This window comes from Lemur catta, chromosome 3 (genome assembly GCF_020740605.2).
Source record: "Lemur catta isolate mLemCat1 chromosome 3, mLemCat1.pri, whole genome shotgun sequence".
NCBI classification, from domain to species: domain Eukaryota; kingdom Metazoa; phylum Chordata; class Mammalia; order Primates; family Lemuridae; genus Lemur; species Lemur catta.
In genome coordinates, this window is record NC_059130.1 from 90,473,725 (window position 1) to 90,496,861 (window position 23,137).

At 46.7% G+C, this 23,137-nt stretch overlaps 1 protein-coding gene across 1 annotated transcript in view; it reads left to right on the forward strand.

Moving 5' to 3' along the window:
• Positions 1 to 23,137, forward strand: part of AGBL4 (AGBL carboxypeptidase 4) — a 1,191,358-nt gene that overhangs the window by 1,065,413 nt on the left and 102,808 nt on the right. The window contains 2 exon segments of the mRNA XM_045546549.1: positions 1,507 to 1,596; positions 10,521 to 10,635. Of these exon segments, the coding sequence (XP_045402505.1) occupies positions 1,507 to 1,596; positions 10,521 to 10,635 (205 nt within the window).

The window sequence follows — 23,137 nt, forward strand, 5'->3', positions numbered from 1 at the left end:
AGAGAGTTGGGCTTTGTATAGCAAACAGCTAAGTTTCTTTTGTTCTGTTTGATCCTTTTAAGACTTGTTGTAAAGCTTTGTTAAAGTGAGTCCGGAGTAGTTTAGTCCCACGATTAAGACATGGCCCTTCTGAATTCTCATTCTCCCTGAGTGATCAGTGAGGACTTCCACTTTTGTGGTGGGAATTTATTTTTTCTTTTATATTTTATTTATTAATATTTATTTTTATTTTTAATTTTTTTAGAGACAGAGTCTATGTTGTCCAGGCTGATCTCAAACTCCTGGCCTCAAACAATCCTCCTGCCTTGGCCTCCCAAAATGCTAAGACAAGCATGAGACACGGCACCCAGGTTTTTGTTTTGTTTTATGTTATGGTGGTAGGAATTTAATGATTCCTAGTCCTTGTGACCCCTGAGAACTGCACAATTCACAGCTCCCTGGTCATTTTTTCGTGACAGCATGGGGATTTACCCTATGCATGCACATCTTAGGATCCAACAAAGACTCAAGAAAACTCCTTTACAGATTTCTGGAACTCTTTTTCTACATAGCTCCATCCTCTCTGGAACTCACAGAGTTTCCCCACAACTACCACCTGATGAACTTGAATGTCAGTGAGACTCCCATGCCTTGCACAAGATTCCCTGCCTGCTCTTTGATCTGGAATGGAGCATCAAGCAAAAAGCCAGGGCACTGTGTACCTCATGTGTTTTCCTTCTCTCTTGAGTTATCTTGCACGGCCTCTTATCCAATGTCTGAAAATAGTTATTTATATATTTTGTCCAATTTTCTAGTTGTTTAAGGGAAATCTTGTCCCAGTTACAATGTTTCATCAAGGCCAGGCTCGGGCTTGTGTTCTATCTCAGCTCCTATGTGACCTTGAACAAGTTATATAACCTCCCTGAGCCTCAGTTTCTGCCTCTGCAAAAGGAGTATTAACAGCGTGCTGCTGTCAGGATTACATATATGTCTATAATGTACTGGACACAAAAGGAGCTAATTAAATGGAAGCTGCTGCTATTACTATTATAAATAGCTACCTTCTTTGCTCCATCATCTACTGAATGTTTACTGTGTACTATGCCATATGTAAGCTTGTTTAATCATCACAACAATCCTATGAAGTAGGTATTATTATCTTCATTTACAGATTAGAAAATTGAGACTTAGAAAGGATACACAACTTGCTTAGGGTCACGGTCAGTGGATCTGAGATTCAACTTCACTCATGTGGCTTCCTCAGATGATTGTAAATACTACATATTAACATAATATGATCGGTTGCATCAAGGAAAGGGAATGTAGTCTTTTAATATTGGGTACCAAGTATTGGGACATAATTTAATTAGTCAGCAAAGGCTGGGCCTTAATGTTTCTAACCCAACGATTTAACAGATGAAGGTAAAGCACCCAGCCCATTCCCTGTAGGGCTCCCTCCCACACACTAAGCCCTAGTCTCAGCTTTCCTTGCCCTCCTTAGCAACGTTTCTCCATTTTATCTTACAGACAATCTCCGGGAAGGGGCAGAGCAGAAGGTGGTGTTCATCACAGGACGAGTCCACCCAGGGGAAACACCCTCTTCATTTGTGTGCCAAGGTGAGTTGCAGGATCTCACGGGTGTCCTGTACCTGCTCCTCCCCTTCAACTGGGGCACTGTGATATCTCTGGGACAGTGTGGTCACATGTAGAGTTATTATCTCAGATGGGAATTTACCTCATCCTTTTGAAAGGTTACACCTGATCTCCATTAGGTTTTATTTCAATAAATGTGTATTGACTAGATGTATGTATGGACGAATGGGTGAATGAATGGATGGATAAATGAATATGTAGGGCTGAATGAAGTTCTCAGTGCTATGCCGAGCGTGAGCCAAACAGAGTCATCTACACTTCCTGGTTTCACTTGTCTCCAGTGTTTTACAACAGCTAGAAATCTGGGCCCCGGTGAATGTGTATACTGGTAGAAGGGCTGGGAAATGGGAGGTAAGGACTGAAAATTGCCTGTTCACTCATTCATTCAATCATTCACTTAACAAACAACTTTAGAAATACCTACCATCAGCAAGGAAGTGTGCTTGGCATTAGACAACCAGAGGTAAATAAGACAAAATTTCTCTATTCAAGTGTTTCTCCTTATAATTATATTTTTATTTATGATTAAATGTTTAATCACACAAAATGTACATTTAATTAGTCAGCTATCATGAGCAATATAAATATATTTAATGAATGAGATATAAATAATAATAGAATGAATGCCCAGGTACCCGCCAGTGTAAGAAGCATAGTATTATCCATTTCTTTCTGTTCTTTGTCCTCCTTCCCAGCTCCCCCAACAGATAACCATCAGCTTGAATTTTGTGTTTGTCATTCTTTATCCTTCTTAATAGTTTCACTATGTATGTAAGCATCCCCAAACAATGTATTTTTTAATTTTACGTGTTCTTGGACTTTATAAAAATGGTATAATTCTGTAAGCCTTGAGACCTGCTTCCCACCCAGGGCACAGGTTACTGAGCATAGCGTAGGTTCACCTGCCTTTCACCACTGTGTGTCTGTCTATAGCTCAACTTACTTCTCTGTTTTCCTGATGATAGATAATTAAGTTGCTTACAGTATTTTTTCTTGCAACTAATGCTGCTACAAACATTCTTACACATGTTGCCATGTGCACACGTGCAAATACTTTTCTAGGGTGTATAACCTAAGAATGTAATTGCTGTGTCCTGGGGATATGTGTGTCTTCACCTTTACTAGGTATTACCAAATTTCTCTCCAAAACATACAACTTTACACTGACACTAGCAATTGTTGCGTAAAATTTTTCATTTTTACTTAGCTAGTGGGTGTATTACACGTAAGATATATGATATTATGTATGTGCCAAGCACTCTTCCAAGAATTTTACATATTTTAATTAATTAATTAATTTTTATTAATTTGATGAATTTATATTGGTCTTCTATGTCACAGGAATTGAGATGAGTTAACTAACTGTATTTTACATATGAGCAAAATGAAGTTTGGAGAAGTTAAGTAATCAATATCATTTTAATCCCAAAGTGAGCATGAGGTCCAAGGGCTATGTATGCAGCAGCCTGTGGAGGTCATAGAAGCTGAGAGAGGCAGCATGCTGCCATGGAAGTGTCTGGGCATCGGGAATCAGATAATCCTGAGGTCAAATATTGGCTGTGCCACTTCCTAGCAGTGTGACTTCAGTTTCCTCACATGTGACATTAGGATGACAATACTACCTAGGAGGGCTGTTATGGAGCTGGCATGAGATGAATGTAAACAACACACCCAGTCCTGTGCCTGGCACACAGCAGGCACTCAACAGATGTCACCTCCTCCATGGGGATGTGAGAAGATGAAGCAGGTAATCTGCTCTGTAAACCATCAAGTGCTGTGCAAATAAATACAGGTTTTATTTTCAGAGTTCACATTCTTACAATGCTGTGATTAGGCACAATTTCCCCCCTGTTTTTCTCAGATGAGGAGATTGAGTTTAGGGAGAGGAAGTGACTTGCCCAAAGCCAAACAGCTTGTGAGAGGCACGACTGGGGCTCCGATCACTGTAGTCGACTCCTTACCAGTCTCACTCTGGCTGCCTTCCTCCCCAGCACTGTCCTTGCAGTAACCTCTCCCTCCTGGGTTTACCAACCCCTTTACTTGCAGCCATCTGTCAGTTACTAAACTTGGCAGCAGATCTGTTCCCCCAGCTGATTGGCTGTAACTGCTTTGTCCTTGTTTGTAAAAGCCAGTATCCTTACCAGCAATACCTTCACCTCTGGGAGCCTAACCCCCATCCACACCTCCCCTGTGGGCAGTAGAGCAGGGCAGGGCCACCATCCCATTTTGCAGATGAGGACTGAGGCACACAGAGGCTGAGTGAATCTCAAGGGCTGTCTCTGTTGACCCTGTTTTCTAAAAAGGAATCTTTGGATGGTGCTGAGTTAATACACTCAATGCTGTCCTGTAGGTTTTCAGTGAATGTTTCCTCCCTGGCAAAGCCCTTCAATGCCTGCCCACTGGCTTCTCAAGGTAAACTCCAAACTCCTTGGTATGACATTCGAAGTCCTCCATGATCTGGCTCTCACCATTCTCTGACTTTAACCTCAATACACCTCAGCCCCACACAGCTTAATTCCTGAATGGGTGGTCTTCTCTCAGGGCAGGGCCTTTGCACCTGCTGCTCCCTCTGCCTAAGAGGCCCTGTGCCCATCTCCTAAGGCTCATTTTGAGTGTCCCCACTGTGGGCCTCCCTGTCCCACTCCCTCCTGCCCCTGCCTTGTGCCTACATTGTGGATCTAAAGATGGCCATCATCTTTATTGCCCTCGTTTGTTATAGTATATTTGATTTATAATTATTTTCTCTCTTTAAACCATGAGCCATGTAAGGTCCAGGGCTGGGTCTCCAACTGTCATTTTCCACATCTGTAAGATGGGGCTATCTTGTTCGTCTTACGGGGCTGTTGTGAGGAACAAATGCTGTGTGGAGTTCAGGAAGAGGAGCCTCAAGGTCACACAGCCAGCGGATAGCAGAGGGGGGCTTTGAATCTGGCTCCAGCCACCTCCCAAGCCTGTACCTGCTCCCCTGTCCCACTCAGGAATGGGAAATGCTAGAAGGGCAAGTTTTGTACCTGGACAAACTGAGAATTCTGATTACCCACAATGATTAATGTTCATTTCACAGATGTGGATGTGGAGTCTCAGGGAAGTAAAACAGCTTACCCAAAGTCAAACGGCTAATGCGTGGCAGATGTGGCTCTGGAGCCCATCTCCCCAATCCAGTTCCTCCTCTTGCCCTGCCAATGTATTTGTCCCTTGACACACACAAGACAGGCATCAGGACCCCACTTTACCATTCAGGGACTGAGGCACAGTCTTACCTGAGGGCCCGTCAGTCACATAGGGACAGCCCAGATCACAGCCCTACCCTGTGCAGCTGGGGTTACTTCCCCAGTCGTGGCCCTCGGCTTGGTCCTCCTCCCCAGCGCACCCCGTTCTAAGGATGGCAGGCAGGCCTGAGGCCTGGAAAGATGATGACTGAGACATCTTTGGTTCTGTTAACTCTTCCCCATTAACTGCCTCGGTGACCTTGAGCGCAGAACAGGCGTGTGAGCCCTGGCTGTGCACATCTGGCTGGGACCACAGTTCTCGCTGCCGAGCTGTTGATGCACCTGCTGCTGGGAGCAGAGTGAGGTCCTGTTGCCACACAGCTCTGGAAGGGGTGGCAGTAAGGGTGGCAGGGCTGGGCTTTCCTCAAGACTCTGCTTGCTGGGGGGACAGCTGACTGTAGGTCACCCCTCTGCTGCCTCAAACCCCGCTCACGACCTCTGTGAGGCCAAGCTGTCCTCACTCCCCAGCCACCATGTGTGAGGTCAGAGGAGCTCCTGTGTGGCCCTGTGTCGGGCTGTGTGAGAGCACTGTCTCCGGAGCTACGCTGCCTGGGGTTGAATCCCAGCTCTTCACATGTTGCAGTGTGACCTTGGGAAAGTCACATAACCTCTCTGTGCCTAGTTCCTTTATCTCAAAATGTTGCTGTGAAGACTAAAGGAGTTAATATCCATAAAACGTTTAGGATGGTGTCTGGAATGCAGAAAGCACTAAATAGGTGCCAGCAGTAAGGGGAGGGGCTGGCACTAAGCGAGCACATTGCAGGTGCCAGGTCGTCTGTGAGGCACTTCATACACGGTTCCTCTAATCCTCACTGTGACCCCAAACCCAGGCGTGCGGCTCCTGTGCCGGGTGCCCTCGCTCTTGCCCGCTGCCTCCCTGAGAGAGCCCTGGCTGAGCCCTGCTCACCTGAAGCGTCAGAACCGACCTGGCCCTCGGCCTCTGACTGTTGGTTGAGGAAACACTCTTTCACTGGAGCTGTTGGGACAACTCCCATGGAACATTCCCATCGCAGAGCACTTTGTCTTCCTCATACCCTTTATCACTGAATTAATTAAACCCTCACCTAGGCGATGCCGGGGTGGGAAGGCAGCCACGCGCCGGAGGGTGGCGGGGGAGTGGGCAAACTGCAGCTCTGGGGTTGGACGGGCCTGAGCCGAGTCGTCCCACCTCCACCTCACTGGTGGCCCTTTGGCGAGTCCCTGACACTCAGAGCCTGTTTCCTCAGCTGAGGAACAGGGGCAGCGATGTCTTCCTTCAGGGGGCTGCTGTGGGGATGAAATGAGACGGTGTGTGTCAGTGGGGGGCACCGCGCCAGGCACGGGCGGTGCCCGATCCGCGCTCACGTTCCCTCTTTACCTTTGCTCTGCGCGGAAATCCCGCCAGGGCGCTGGGCACTCCTAGTCCTACTTTTCAGAAAAGTCCAGGGACTCACTCACTGAATGTCACCTGGCAAGTTAGTGGTGGAGTGGGGACTGGATCCAGCCTGAGCCCTGCTGCTACATGCCAGGTGCCCACCAGGGCCCAGACTGTGGAGACAAACAGCGGCCCTCCCAGGGAGTTCACTCCTCAGGGTGATTTTGTGGGAGTAGGAGGTATAAGGAGGAGAAAACGCACGTGTGCGCACACACACACACACACACACACAGGCACACACCTTGCTCTCTCAGCTACCAATATCACCAGCCACCAGGACCAAGCACAACCTCATATTTCCTGTCAGTGAAGTGATGACTTTTGTCCCCCCCCACTCCACTTTCCTCCCACCCCCATTCCCTACCTCTTCTTCCTCTTCTCTGCTTTCTGTCCCAGCAGCCTCCCAGGACAGGTGAAATGCTAAGGCCACTGAGGGCTTGTGATGGGGCCTTTCACTTCCCTGGGCTTCTGCTCGTCATCTGTGAAGTGGACAGAGCTGGGGCAGCAGGGTGAGGACTTCCACGCTGTGAACTTCAGGCTCTTCCAGGCCAGACTCCCTCTGAATCCATGATCTGAAACCCTTGGACTCAGCTGGGGACAGACAGGGGCCTGGTGCCAGATCAGGGAGGGCCTAGAGTGGCTGCTGTCATGCAGGTCACACTCTGGGCCCAGCAGAACTGTCTTGCTTAAAGGATGAGCAGAATGAGCCAGATGAAAGGGGTGCCAGGAGGCGTCCAGGCTGCAGAATTCCTACATCAAGGGTTGGAGGCAAGAAAAGAAGACAACCTATTGGTAAGGGAAAGCTTTTCAATTCAAGGGTGAGGGCTTTGCAGTTAAAAGCACAGGCTCTGAAACTGGACCATCTGGGTCTGACTGACCTCCCATTCATTCATTCATTCCCTGTGTGGCCTTCACCTCCCAGTTCCTCAGCTTCCTCATCAGTTAAAAGGGGGAGAATAATAACATCTTGTGGGTTATTGTGAGGATTTAAATGAGTTGATAGAAGCAGAGTGGCGCATAGTAAGTGTATTCATGCACCGTTCCAATCATCGCTCTTCCTTGGTTTGCCTGTAGGCGAGGGGAAGGGAGGGGTGGTGAGAGGTGAGTGGGAGAGGTAAACAGGTACTTGCTGGTCCAGCTGAAAAAAACCGTCCATTTTCCAGGACCCCTTCTGGACCCCAGGTCCCCCCGGGTTCTCACAGCTCTGTGCTGCTCTCATCAGAGCCTTTGCTGGCCAGTGGGGAGTTGCTTTCTTACCATGCACCCCTTGGGGCAGGACTGTCTTAGGCATCTTAGAACGCCCAGCCTTGGTGTGCCAAGGAATGCTTGTGGAGTGAGTGATGATCAGTTTAATTAACCTCACACTTTGTTAATGTTACATGAATTCTTGGGACTGATTCATCAATATGCATTTATTAAGCACCTGCTCTGTGCTCACCCCTAAACCAAAGATTCTGGGAGGAAAAACAACAATGAATATGAGGTTCAGTTGTGGTTTGCCTGGCCAGGTTCAGGGCAGTGATCTCTGCCACTCAGCTTTAATTCCAAACCCTCTACCACTTTCCCTCTTCTCCTCCAGCTTCTCCAGCTTCCAGCCTTCCTGCCATCCTGTTTTCTTCCACCTTCCTGATTAAAGGGAAGGACCTGCCAAATTGTTTACAGAAGGAACAAAGACTGATCTCTAGGGGAGTGAAGGTGTCTCCAAGCAGGAGGGAGATTCATCTCCTCATTTGACAGATTAGGATCCTTCCACTTTGTGGAAGAGAAATAAAATAAATGGAATCATAGGAAGTCAATGTGGAATGCATCTTTGGGGATTATTTAGGTTTTTTCTCCTAATTTGAAAGGTGAGAGTAGACCCAGGGCTTTCTACAGGTCACCCAGTACCCGAGCCCAAACTGGAAGCCAGGTTCTTGTCTGATTTGGCAGCTTCTCCAGTTCAGCCTCCTCATCCCCAAATTCCATCATTGGCAAACTTTGCAGACCAGGACTCCTACTTTCAAAGTTAACCCTGTTTTTCACTACCCATCGCCTTTCAACCTTTGATCTAAGTGAGTTTACTGGAGCATGTTACAATTTTCAGGTGCTGTGTCAGGCAGCTAAAAAGGATCTCTAGCCCAGTCACACAGCCGTTTTCCAGATTAGGTATTATCGTCCCTGTACCAAGAAGTGAAAACTGTCAGAGAAAGCTCATGAGTAACTTCTCCAGTGAACAATCAGCTCAGACTCGAATGCAGTCCCCAAGCCCAGCTGCGCCCTTGGTCCCTGCAGTGATTTGGCCCATGGCCGGGCACAGCATTTCCTCTCCACTCTTACTTCTCCCACATTCTTTCTCATACTCTTCTCCACTTACCACCCTCCCCTACCACCAAAAAAAAAAAAAAAAAAGGAAAGATCTCCCAATTTCCTGATCAGTGGGAACAATTCCTGCTGAATCGTATCTGACCTCAAGCCAAGCGATGGATCTAACACCTCCCTCCCCTCGCCCCACACCCACCCTGGGAGAGGGAGCACTGGGCATCTGCAGCCTCTGGTCTGGCTTTGTTTTCTTTCATTCTTTTATTAGCCGCCTAATTGGCAGCCCAATTAATCTGCTCATCTGTGAAGGAGGATGGATCGCAATGAGCTACTCCATTTCCAGAAGCCATTCTCTGAGGCAGCGTGGCCAGGCCCCGAGTGCAGGCTGACTCCTTGATGGAGTGCCGCCCTGGGAGCCAGGGTCAATTAGTGGACAGATTAAGCAATTATTAGCCCCTAACAAGGGTGCCTGGCATCATTACCCTGCCTGTTTACTGGCAAACTGTGGCTTTAATATGAGGACCAACAAATAAATTAGGGCATCTGGTCCACTGCCGCGTCAGCTTTGAAGTAAATGATGTCCAACTGGCTTGCGGCTGCCGATGGGTTCTCAGCCCTGGCCTAATGAAAAGCCTGAAGTGTCCCTCCCTGGTCACAGCAGCGCTGGAACGTGCTCTGCAGCAGGTCACCATTCCAAGAGCTAAGCGCCTGCCAGTCCCACGTGGGCTCTTCTTAGTTTCCCTGCTCCTTCCTCCTCTGTCTGTCGGAACATGGTTTTCTGTTGGGGCCAAACTCAAAAGCTTTCTTCTTGACACCGTTCTTGTTCTCTCCCTCAGGAAAGGGGTTTCACTTCTGCATTTTGGGAGGGTTTTGCATTCTCCCGCCTCTTTCTGGCGTTATAGTAATTTCACAGAGTGCTAGAGCTCCATTTTGCCCATTTTTTCAGGTCTCTGATGAAGAAGTAGAAATGTAGAGAAGATAAGGGGTGGGGGGACAAGGACTCAGAGCTGTTTGTTTTCTCACTCCCCCCCATCAGTAGATGCCAGCCATCCCCAGAAGGGTATCAAGGAGGGAGTGACAGGGTCAGATCCTTCTGGCTGCAGTGAAGAGGGCACATCCTGCAGGTGGTGGCTGTCACCCAGGCCCAGTGTGATGGTGGCCTGGATCAGAAGATAGGCAGAGGGATGGAGAAGAGGGGCAGATTTGTTTAACTCAAGGGAGGGGCATGGGGACTGCCTGGCAGTGGGAAGACGGTCATGGAGAATTCAACTTTTCTAAATGTGGTGACCTGGGGTCAGGGTGGTTTTAGTGCCAGTGAGAAGCAAGGAGGGCAGTCAGCCCTGGAGTCCTGGGACAGAGGGCCCTCAAAATGGGGAAAGGAGAAGATTTGGAGCACATTAAAGAAACCTCCGTCTCCTTGTGTGACTTTGGTCAAATCCCTTCTCTCTGCTTCTTGGTCACAGCAACATAAGGATTTAGATCCCTAACGTCCTTGACACTATGATCATCAGGTCTGGTGTCAATGTTCAGCTAACAGTGTGTCCACTAGAGGCCGTCTCTTAAGCTACTCTCCCTCCCCCATCTGTCTGTCAAAACCTCGTGGACCATCTGAGGCACAGCTCAAATGCCGTCTTCTTGGAAGCCCTCCCAGCTCTCTACAGCAGGAAATGCCCTCTCCCTCCTGCCCGAGGGCTTCCATGTTATATCTTGAGCTGCCTGTCTCTTGCAAACAGAGATGTATTTGTAAAATTCACTGAATAACACCTAGACCACAGCCACACATCCACCGTAGCCAATAACAATACAGGCCAAAAGTCACCCGCTGACCTCTTGTTTTCTAAGCTGAGAAAAATGTGCTCCTTCCTTGAAACACTTTGAAGTTAAACCAGCTTCTTCTCTTTCCCTAGGGATCATTGACTTTCTCATAAGCCAGCATCCCATTGCCCGTGTCCTACGGGAACACCTGGTGTTCAAGATTGCACCGATGCTCAACCCTGACGGCGTCTATCTGGGCAATTACAGGTGAGAGACTGGGAGAATGCTTGCAAGCATGTAGTAACAGGATAGTGGTATAGAAGCAAGAAGAAATATGGGGTATATTTTTGAGGAAGAATTTTTAAGCTACCTATGAGTTTATTAGAGGAAGTTTCACCCTGCCTCTTAAGAACGTGGTTAATGAGCCTTGGCAGTTTCATGCATGGCCACCTGAGGACACTTGCTGGGGTTTTCTGGACAGTTCACTGGACCAGGAATCGGGAGACCTAGTATCAGTTTTGGCACCTACTTTCTGTGTAGCCTTGGGGAATTCACTTTCCCTCTCTGATACTCAGTTTTTCTTGCATAATGCAGACAATAATTACCTGGCAGGGCAGTTGTGAGCATGAGAAGAAATGGTGGGAGGAATGTGCTTTGCAGAATATCATATGGTGGTTGTAATGATTTCTGTTTTGTTGCTGTGTTTCTTCTTGGAGATCATTAATAGAGAGTGGCATCCCAGGTCATCTGAAAAGCATTTCTCTTTGGTGTGGACATACCAGCTGGCCCCACCCTCAGTCATGCACTCACGTCTTGAACTCCCTTTCTCCTGTATTAGCACCATAATTTATAGACTAAAATTCTACCACCAGAAGCTTATCTGCCAAAAGAACACTGAATCTTTTGAGATAGATAGTGTGATTGTCCTTGTTTCACAGTTAAGGGAAGTGACTTGCCCAAAGTCACACAGCCAGTAAATCATGGACTGTCTAACTTCACTGCCCAAATTATACAGCTTTAGAGCTGATCAGGCCCACAACTTTCAAGATAACACCCACCCTTCCTAGCTTTGCGTGCAAGGCTTTGTACAATCTGGTGCCTTTCTGTACACCATCCTGCCTCATGTCTGCCGCCCTCCCCCACCTCCTAGAACTGTTGCTGTAGCTACTCTGAGCAAAGCCTAGTTCCCCAGACACGCCTTGTTGGTTGCTGGTCCCTTACCTTCATACAGGCTGCCCTTTGCCCAGTGTTTCCTCATTCCTTCTCCATCTCAGTAACTCTTTTTGCAGCTTAGCTTGTGTCCCTTCTTCTGAGAAACATTTTCCCAAACCTCCAAAAGAATTGACCACTCCCTTCTCTGAGCTCCCACGGGCATAGTTATAGAACACGTCTAATCCTATTGCATGGCCCCCACTAGACTTAAAGCCACTGGAGGGCAGGGACTGAAGCTTAATGGTCTTTGTATCCCTGGTGCCTAGCAGCAGGGACAGCACATAGTAGATGCTCAGAAAGTGTTTGATGGATGTGAGAGAATGAGAGGAATGACTTTACTGATGAAGAAACTGAGGCCCAGAGATGAGATGGGACTTACCCTAGGTCAGTGGCTGTGCTCAGAGAACCAGATCTGATACCCAGAAAGACCCATTTTACTCAGAGTTGGTTTACCACTTTGCAAGAGCATGGCAATTGCGTCCAGAGGGGCTTCCTGGTAGCCCTGGGTATGAGTTAAACAGAGTCCATGGATGCATGAAGCTTTCATTAAAGACAGTTTTGCTTCCATTTTTAATTGGCTGAAGTGATGGTTCATTAGCATTCGCAGGCTTTATGGCTTGTTGCAGGCCTGAGAGCAATGCCTTTCCACCTTCCATGGACAGAATGCACTGCTAGTGATAATGATGGGGGAAAGACCATTTGATTTATGTTAACATTTCTGTTTAATTACAAGAGCAGCAGTGGTCAGAGAGGTTGATACTGCCACTCCACACACTTATCTATGTCATCATCTGCTGTTCAGGGAATGACTAGCTCAAAAGAGGTCTGTGACCTTGGCCAAAATACCTCCCTTCTCTGGGCTTCAGATGGCCAGCAGGGTGGTGATGGGGGACTAGATGCTGCCTGCATGTCTTCAAGCTCCAGATTTTGTGATTTGAGGACTTCAGGAGAAAAGAGCTCCAAGCCTCAGAAATGGTTTCATACTGAAGTTTCAACCCCCAACATTCTCCTAGTGAAACTATGTGATTCTCATTATGAGAGCTGGAGAACGTCTCTAACTACAGGCATTAATCCTGTTGCTAAAACAGCTCTGAGTGCAACAGAGAGCTTATCAATCATGAGATTCATTACTAAAGTTTTGGAGAATATAAAAAAATAATAATAAAGACTCAGAATTGAGAGCTTCAAGGTGCCTTAGAGGTCCCGTAGGCCAGCCCCTCCCAGAGTAGCACTACTCTCTACAGCAGTATTTCCACGGTTTGGCAGGACTTGCCAATACATTACAGAGGAAAAAAGAATTCAGAGTTCAAATAAGTTTGGGAAACATAGAGTTAAGCAAAGTTAAACATGTCCTTTTACAATAAGACTTTTCAGAATTTTAAATATACTGATAAACATAGGGAATTTCAAGAGGGGAATATAGTATTCAATGTTTTCCAAAGGTAAGTGGGCGGGGGTCCACCCCCCCATACACCAGCCTTAGGGTTTATAAAACACATTTAGGAAATGCCACTCCAAGAATTCTGCTTGCCCACCCAATGGCCTGTCAAGCAGTAACGCACTGATCTCATTTAATCTTACGACAACTCTGTGAAGGAGGGACTTTGTTAAGATTTTTCTGTTTGCAAATAATAAAAATCTACTCAAACTAGCTTGAGTACAGGAGGAAAGGTGGCAGGGGGATGGAGGGAGGAGTGAAGGCAGAAAGGAAGACGGGGAAGGCAGGAAGGCAAGAAGGAGGGAGGGAGGGAGAGAGGGAAGGAAAGAGGAAGGAAGGAAAGAAGGGAGGATGGTAGATTGGTTGATTCTCAGAATTCCATGGCAACAAACAGAGCCAAGAACTGAATCAAATTGCTAGAAACAGGTCAGAAGGCAGATGGCCAGGTCTCTGCCTCTCTCTTATGCTCTTTGACTTTCATTCTTTCAACATATCCCTCTGAATGCTCAGTCTCTTAAGCCTCAGAAGAGTTAAATAATCTGCCTCAGGTCCCTGGCCTGTGAGGAGCAGGCTGAGATGCAGGTATTGCTAAACTGGCCCCTGCTCCTCCCTGCTATCCTGCACTCCCCCTACCGGCAGCACCAAACGCAACGGACCCTGTGAGCAGGACAGAAGACAGGCCTGCCCCAGCCAGGCCCCTGCTCAGCCTGCCAGTTTCCTGCAGTGGGAGAAGGAAAAGCAGGCGCTTTGGAGGGAGTGAGGGTCAGTGGTTGAGAACATAGACTTAGGTGTCATTCAGCTCGGATTTTAAGTTCTGCTCTGCCACCTACTTGCTGTATGACCTCAGTAAATTACATGGCCTCACTGAGCTTCATTTTTCTCACCTGTAAATGGAGATACTAAAGAGTTGTGAGGCTTTTGTGAGACAATGCAGTTAAAGCACAGTGCTAGGCACATTGTAAGTTCTAAATAAAAAGGTATTCCTTCATCTCCTCCTCCTCCCCCCCCTCCCCTTCCTCCTCCTCCTCCCTCCACATTAAAGAAGGATGTAAATCAATCCAGGAAGAATAGGCAGGGAGAGTTCCCAGATTTCATCAGCTAAGTTTGTATTTAGTAATACAAGTACCGGTACTACGGTATTTATAGTAAAACAGAGAAGGGATACTCTTGTGTTTAATAGTAGTAGATGGCTACTATACCTTGCTCTTTGTGTTACAGAGCAGTAACATGTACTAACTAGACTACTGTGTATGGTATGACTATGGTTTATGGTAAGAGTATGTAGGGCCTATACTAAAGTTTATAGAAACAATATATGGCAACTGCAGTCTACTCTACAGTAGTGATTTGCAACAGTTATATTAGATGATATAACTATACATAACAATTCCATCACCGTATATAATACATACTCAGGGCAACTAGACACTCTGTCTTATTCACAAAACTCCAATTACACTGCTTTTTTTCAGTTTAGGCTTTAGGTTTAATGCCACTTCACAGAAAAGCCTTCCCAATGCCTGCAATGTAGTAGGCAAAATACTGCTATGATTTAACATGATGAACTGCTTTCATAGCACCCAGCTCTCTGCTTTCATGGCTCTCGCCATAATTTGTAATCATGTGTTTATTTATGTGACTATTTGTTTAATGATTGTCTCTACCTTTAGAATGTAAACTCCACAAAGTCAAAATTTAGTCTACCTTGTTCTCTGTAGCCCCAGTGCCTGGCACGATGCCAGGCACAGAATGAGCCCTTGATAGACATTTTCTGAGTGACTGAATGAACTAGACAGCAGTGTACAGTGATTGAGCCATGGCAGGAATCTTCAATGCCCACTGTAGAGTGGCTCTGGCCAGACGCGCTCAGCTGCAGCCCTTCACCTTCACCTGTATGGCTTCCTAACCCTAGTTGTTGTAATTGTGTGCTGTTGTGCCAGGAATACTGCTGCGATTTAACATGATGAGCTGCTGCTATAATCTAACAGACTCTGGATTTTCAGCCACACTCTGTTATTGTACAGGGCATTATACTTTTAAAAGCACTTAAAAACCACATTTGATCATTATAACAATCTTTGAGAAAGGAAAGCCAGTTTTTATTATACCTGGGAAGCAAAGGGGAAACTGAGGCTGGGAAGGTGAAGAGCTATGTTCAAGGCTATTTAGTGCATCCAGGGAGTCTCCACACTCCCAGACATTGCCTTTGCTTTGCAAGCTTTGGTGGGAGCAGAGAACTGGGTATCTAACTTCCCCTACTCTCTTGAGCTTTCTTATTTGTCCTTGGATAAGACACTTTTCTCCCCTGGCCTCAGTTTTCCTCTTACCCTCTTGGCAGAGAGAAAAACAAGGTGAAAGGCACCTTCTATCTTTTAGTAGAAGCAGTGGGGAGAGGCTCTATCAAGAATGGGACAGCTACAACATGAATGAAACTTGAGGACGTTATGCTAAGTGAAATAAGCCAGTCACAAAAAGACAAATACTGTATGATTCCAGTTATTTGTTGTACTTAAAGAGGTCAAATTCGTAGAGGCAGAAAATAGAATGGTGGTTACCAGGGGTGAGAGGATAGAAAGAATAGGGAGTTATTGTTTAATGGATTCAGGGTTTCAATTTTACAAGATGAAAAGAGTTTTGGAGATGCATGGTGGTGATGATAACAAACATTATGAATGTATTTAATACCACTGAACATACACTCAAAAATAGTTAAGATGGTAAATTTTGTTATATGTATTTTACCATAATTTTTTTAAAAAAAGAATGGTATGGCTACTGACTGTAATGTGAACATTTTCAGAGAGTTCTGGGGGGATCTTGGACCTAGGAGTCCTGGGGGATGAATATCGTAACATCAGAGTGGAGGAGCTGCAAGGCAACCCCTAGTTGGAAGGCCACTGGGGGAGGGGGTGGTAGGCTGTATCAGGCTAGCATCAGTTGGTAATTCTCAATGTCTTGCAGAAAGCATGGCCACATACACATACTGCAGCATTTGCACACTCTCTCTGCCACCTCCCCCTCCCCATCACTTCCTTTGCAGAGAAGACAGCCCCCACCCCGACCCGAACCCCACTGCATTTTCTGAGCATGTGTAATGCACAAATTGCCTTGCATTTGAAAAACAGACTTTCCATCTCCATGTGACAATATGAAACTCTGTGTTGGGTTTGCATTTCTTAATTAGGTGGTTGTCATTGTGTATTCCATAGAGCCACGTATAAGTAAACAGTCATAGACCTTTGAATAAATTTATTGGTTTTATTTATGTTTCTAGGCATAAAAATCTATAATTACCAGGTACAGCCTCAGTATAACTGGTATTTAATGACAATTACTTTTTGTTACCATAGAAATGAGTCCAAAGTAGTTACCCATAATTTCTCATTTCCCAAACCTCACACATGCTGAATTGCAATATTACCATAGTAATTGCCTATTAGTCATCATAAAATACGCAGTTACCCAAAAGATAGCAGGATGCTGTGAAATTTCTCATCTTTAGAAAACTTCAGTGCTTCTTGGGAGTGTGGAGGTGGGTGGGGAGGAACAGACCTGTACAGGTGGTGCAGCAATGATTCTGCGCTGCAGCGTGGCACTGCAGGCCCCATGGCGGAAATGGGGGCTGCACGGTCTGCAGACTCTCACTGTCACAATGTCTCTCGGCCCTGGCAATCCTTAGGTAGCAAAGGGTGCTTCAGTGCAGTAAGTCCAATTTAACTAAGGTTTGCAGAGGGCCTGCTGGATGTCTGCTTGGGGAAGCAGAAGGAAATCAGACCACAGCCTTTGCCAATAAGAAGCCCAGAGTTTGTTCTAGAAGTATGGATGTGAGGCTGTGGAAGCCTGGAGATATAACACGAGCTAATGTGTAAGTACCTGCTCACTGTACATTGTGTATAGCATCTCATTTAATCCTCACAACAGCCCTATGATGGAGATAGTGTGATGCCCTAATTTTACAGAGAGAAGGAAATTGAGGCACAGAGGTACCAAAGAACTTATTGTCCCAGTTCCCCCAACATGAAGGGTCAGAGCAGGTTTATGAAGCCATAAAGGCAGACCCCAGGCTACTCCAGTTTTAACCTTGTGCTACAATGTCTCCTGAAGCAGGAAGTGCTTCCTTCTGACTAGGGTGATAAGGGAGGGTTTCTGACAGATGGAGGACATATAAGAGTTCCTCAGACATAAAAGGGAGATGAAGAAGGATTTGCACAGCACAATGTGATTAAACACAATGGAGAGTGAAACACCAAGGAGGGTATTTCCAAACACATATACACACACACACATGCGCGCACACACACACACACACGCATGTTGTAACTGGCCTACTTCTTCCACCTTAAAATCCAGAGGACAAAACAGTTTAAACTGTTTAAAATAGAATAGAACATAAAATCAGCTCTGTCAAATGTAAAATACAATTCAATGTTCTATTTGTTCTATAACAGAAAAAAAAAAACTGCACAGTTTTCCATCAAGTTAGAAATGGCAAACAAAGATCCACAGCAAGGATTGCCCCATCGAGAGACCTGCCAGCCCCACCTCACACTGGGCCTCCTTCCCTACCCCAATCATGTCCCCCGAGGGCCCCTGTCACAGCACCGAGAGACATCTGGTTCAGTGCCCCACCCAGCCCAGGCCCCTCTGCTTGTCCACCTCCCGTCGGGCTAAACCTGCCAACTTGTGACTTCTGCCTCTGCTCTCCAAAGGATCATTCAGATGCAACCTGTCTTTTACATGTCTGCCTTCACCCATCTGGACAGTGTGTGTTCCCACGCCCCACTCACTGCCACCACTGCCAGCTCCTGTTCTCCAGGCTGGACATCCCCAAAGCCTTCCAACTGTTCATATGTCATCTGAAATCCATTGTGCCTCTCCCTGTCCTTCTGCTGTCCTCTGAACATGCTCCAGATGTTGGTTATTGCCTGTCTTTGAGGCGTGGTGTGCAGGCCTGAAGGACATCATTATGATGATGGTGATGATGATGACAGCAATAATGAAGATGATAGCTAACATCTATTGAGCCTTCTGGGCCTGGCACTACTGTAGGCATTTTGCATTTATTGCTTCATTTAACTCTTAGAATAGCTGTATCATTATTCTCATTTTGCAGACGAGGAAACTGAGACACAGGTAGATTAGGTAACTTCCTCAGTTTGTAGAGCTAATTAGTGGAGTAGGAGTAGGAAGGGGCCACCACAAGCCTCATTCTGGGGACCGTACTTGTTCTGATACAGCCCACATGCACATTGCTGTCTGACATTGAGCTCACCTCAACCTAGATATTTACCTAAATTTTTCCACTTGCATTTCTGCTAAGTCACAGCTCCCCCATCTTCCCTGAGAGCCTTATAAGAAGCTGTGGCGTAGACAGAGCAGGAATCACTCTCCCTCCTTAAGCAAAGAAGACACCAAGCCACAGAGAAGCTAAGTAGCTTGCTCAAGGTCACACAGTGAGTGAGTCACATAGTTCAGATAAAGCCAGAGTGACAGCAGGGGCCAGAGGACCCTTGCCTCCCAAAGACTCTCTCCTGCTTTATGTAACCTGAGTGATGTTTCTGCGGAGGCTGAAAGGACATTGGGGCTGGCAGCGTAATCAGGTGTCTAACCCACAAGTGCACACCGCCAAAACCAATTATTCAAATGAGCTTCCCAGCCAGGTTCCACGAAAAAGGCCAGATGGCTAGATGTCTGTGGAGGCAGCTCCCCATCTCGGTCCCTGCAAGCAACTGAATAGCATTTGAAAGTTAGAGTTGATAGCAAGTTGATTTTAATAATTGATTCTACAGTGAAGAAGGCCTCTGAGGATCCAGTAACCCAGAATTAGTGACTGGGGAGTCTGGAAGAGCAAAACAATGTGATAGAATCAAGAACTTCATCATTTCTGGTCTTAGTTCCTAAACCACTGCTTGAATAGTGCTAGTTCTCTATGTAAAATCCTTCATTGGCTTCCCGTTGACCATCAAAAGGAACCTAAGCTCTCTACCTTGTATTCAAGGCCTGCACAGTGGCCCTGAGCTTCCCTCTCAGCTGCCTCACCCACTGCCCACCTTGCACCTTCCTGCACCCACCCCCACCAATCCTCTTGCCTTTCTGGGCTCTCTCCATTGTCCTAAACCAGCCTGCTCTGGCTCACATCTGTGCTTGTGCTGGCAGTCTGCCTCTGCTTAACAAGTCCTTAGACGAAACCATTTCTTCCCTCTCTTCTGTTTTCCTCTTCCCGCCCTTCACCAAGCACATACTTTGTACCCTGCACTGGGGATGTCAGCGGGGCTGGTCCCTGTGCTTGCCCTTAAGGAGGTCGCAGTACAGAGAGGAGACACCTGGGCTGCTGGAGGAAGGCCCAGGGGTCCCAGGCTGTGAAGTCACGGAGGAGGCACTCCTAGCCCAGCTGGGAGCCTTGGGATGGAGCAAGTCAGGGAAAACATCCCAAAGGAGGAATCGTGGGGATGAGTCTTGAAGGATGAGTGGGAGTTGGCCAGGGGAGGAGAATGGCGACATGCTCCAAACCAAAGGGATAATAGTAGTAAATAACACTGTTAATAACAAAATAATAATACAAAACATTAATTGTACTTATACAAACTGGCAGACACTATTCTAGTGTCTTATATGTATTATTTCCACTGGAGATATAGGAGTAGTAATCAGTCACACCCTGCTCCCACTCTCGTCCCACTTCTACAGTTTAGAAGGAGATACAGGGATCAGAAAGGTAGATGGCAGAATAGTAGCTTTATTATTGATAAAAGCAGAATTTGGAGGGCACAACATATGTCAGTGGTCAAAATTGGCCTCCTTTTATACTTCACCCCAAAATTCAACTTCCCCACCAGCCATAAGCAGAACTGGAAGTGAGCTGCCTCCCAGAAAGCTCACCATGGGGCAGAGAGGCCAGAATGGACCTTTCCAGGATTCCAGATCCCAAAAATACATGGCAGGATGGGCTAGGCCCAAATGGGTTCTGCTCCTTTTCTAGAGCTGACTAATCAGATAAGTTCCATACCCCAACCTTGGGAAGAGGAAGAGAGGGAGTGGAAAGGAAGAGCCATTCTTTGTACCCCTAGGGACTGAAAGTTCCCACTGGGATTGAACGCAATGAGGGGTTCTTCCCAACAACCTCATGAACCTATGAAGTAAATTCTCGAACTATCCTCACATTGTAGATTAGGAGCCTGATGCACAAAGAGAGGTTAAGTACCACCTTTAATAGTAGGAGAGCCAGGAGTCAAACCCGGAGAGCTGACTCCGAGCCCAAGTGCTTAGCCTCTGAGCCTTGCTGCTTAAGCCCAGGGCGAGCAGGGATCTTTGGGCAATGCTGAGTGATCTGGAATGGCTGGTGCACATGGTCAGGGCTGCAGCCTACATACAGCATACAGTCTGTGCACCGCACAAGGGCACCAGCTAAGAGGGCAGGTGGAGGCTGGGGTGCAGCCCAGGCTTGACAAACCTTGAGACTTGGTTGGAATTGCATCAGTCCATAGAGGCGCCCTTTTGCAATGAGCTCATAGGCCTATAATACGCTAGCTTTGCATGGTGTAAAGATAGGCAACATAGTGTAAGAAGTGTAAAAATAAGTGGGGACCAGATTGTGGAGGACCCTGAAGGTCACACCAAGATCAAACCACAAGGACAAGCTAATGCGTGTAGTACTTCTCTCAAACTAGGCAGCATCTTCAGCATTTTACATGTATGATATCACTTAGTCAGGACAACACTCTGAGGTAGGCAGATTCCCCTTTTTCATACTAGGGCCGGGGCACAGAGAGGCTCGGCCACAAAGGTAACACGTGGCAGCGGAGCCATACTCCACTCAGAGCCGTCCTTAGCCTCGGAACAGGTGCGGGTGGGTTTTGCCAGCACCCAGATCCTATGAAGACCTAAAGGACTTTTCTGACCCTTTGTGTTTCCTCTGCCCCTTTTCACTGAAGAAATTGAAATAGCTAATTCCTCCCCTCAGGGGCAGTGTGCTCGCTTAGAAAAATGTCCTCCTTCGGACCTTTTAAAAAAGAGTAAACTTCTTGTCAGTGTTCTTATATCTATATCTGTAGTCCTGTCCATATAATTTTATATAGAGAAAAATAATCCATTGGTTTTGGAATGGACTTCCAACTCTACCCTTACACAGCTGTGGGACCTTGGCAAACCCCTTCTGCCCTCGTGGCCTCAGCTTCCCCATCTTTGAAATGCGGGGATTAGATTTTATGAAATCTCAGGTCCTTCCAGGTGGTGATGGGCTGTAAGAGTTGTTTGCAGTTGCAGTGCTGGAAATCCCCCTGAGCCAAGTGTGTGACGCTGCTGAGCAGGAGACAGGAAGGAGGGAGGAGGAATCCCTGGAGTGTGTGCTCCACATGGGAGGGGGGAAGGCACTTTAACAAAGCTTCTCTTTGTCCACCAGGGATAACTTTTTAGAGCTGCAGATAATCCCTTTTCCAGGTGTGCTTGATCACCCCTCCCCCAATCCTACCATCTTAATGGCCACCATTAAAGGGTGAAGACCTTGCTGAATGAACGTTGGAGGTAGGAACCCTAGTGTTAATCCTGGCTTTGCTATGAACCTCCAGCACATCTAAGACTGCCCGTATGGACGTGCAGTATGTGCGCTGCACAAAGTTTCCTGATCAAGGGGCCAAAGGGGGCTGTGACTCTGCACCCAAACCACAGTCTGGTCAAAGCAAGTGGCATTTTGTATGTCACCACCCAGAAAGGGCACCTTTTTGTAAATTGTCAGCCTAGTGGGGGCACCTTTTATGAATTTGCAAAAAGGTATTTTTCACACTAGTTTCCCATTTGAGACTAATTTCTCCATTTAAAAAATAAAGATGTTGCATCCACCTCTCACCTCACACAAGGGACAGACCCATCAGGCTCTGACTTGACTCCCAGGACTGCTTCGAGACAGTAGAATGATGGCTAAGAACATAGGCAGTAGGGCAGACTGGGTTTAAGTCCTGCCTCCGTCACTTGTCCTTGCTGGACCATAGACAAATTCTTTTACCCTTTTAAGCCTCTATTCATTCATACAGTTCAAGTGAGAACCAGCTGTGTGCCAGATATTGTGCTAGCACTGAAGACTCAGTCTCAGTGACAAATGAAACAGATTCAGCCTCTGCCCTTGCAGGTCTTTGAGCAAGACAGATGAATTTGTCCAAGGTCACAGAGCTACTTGGTGCCAGATCTGGGATTCAAACCCAAGTCCTTCAACTTTGAAGCCTACATTCTTATCCATCCCACTATCTGTCTTTACAGTCCTGATCACAGATATCTCCTTGTCCTGATGATCCAAGACAGCAAGTGAGGGAAATGCTTTTAAATATCTTGGTGGCGGTGACAGGGAGTGGATGTGTTATGATTAGCCCTTGTGTTTGGGACAAAGGGCACTGACCACTATCCTCCATCTACACCCCAGCAGAGCCCAACCCATCTGCTAAGCATTTCGCAGGAGATGTTGATGACAGATTGTCTCACATTCTGACACTGGCCAATCAATAGAACTGGAAGGTGCCTCAGGCCAAGGGCAATTGAATCCCAACCTTTTAGTGACATTAAATAAAGCAATATTTATTTTGCTTTTGGTACAAATATACTTAATCCAATCCAGCTCATTGGTAATGCTGAAAAACTGCTGCGTTTGGGGGACAATTGAAGGCATGCCCCATACATCTCTGCTTGTCAATGCTACTGCTTCCATGAGCACAGCCTCATGGTGCTCAGGGCAAGATTGATCTGGAGCCGCCACGCTGCCTTTTTCACGATCCTTCTTTAGAAGAGATGAAAAGGAAATCATAAAGAGGAGAATTGAAATCATTGCTCTCATTCTAGCTGCCATTATTGCAGCAGGGATGAGGCATGATGACCTTCATGAGATGGAGCTATTTATTTGCCATTTGAATAACATTCTCTGGAAACATTGCAGCTCTGCCACTGGGCAAACAAAGAAGAGACCAGGACAAGAAGAGCAAACAAATGAGTAGCTGAGTGTCTCTTTCATAGATCACACAATCTCACAGGTGGCTGGGGGGACCTCAAAGGGTGAGTGTGGACCATCCTGACATCAACAAGACCTGGGTTCAAATCCCAGCTCTATCTCTTAGTAGTTGTCAAGTGATCCTCTCAAGG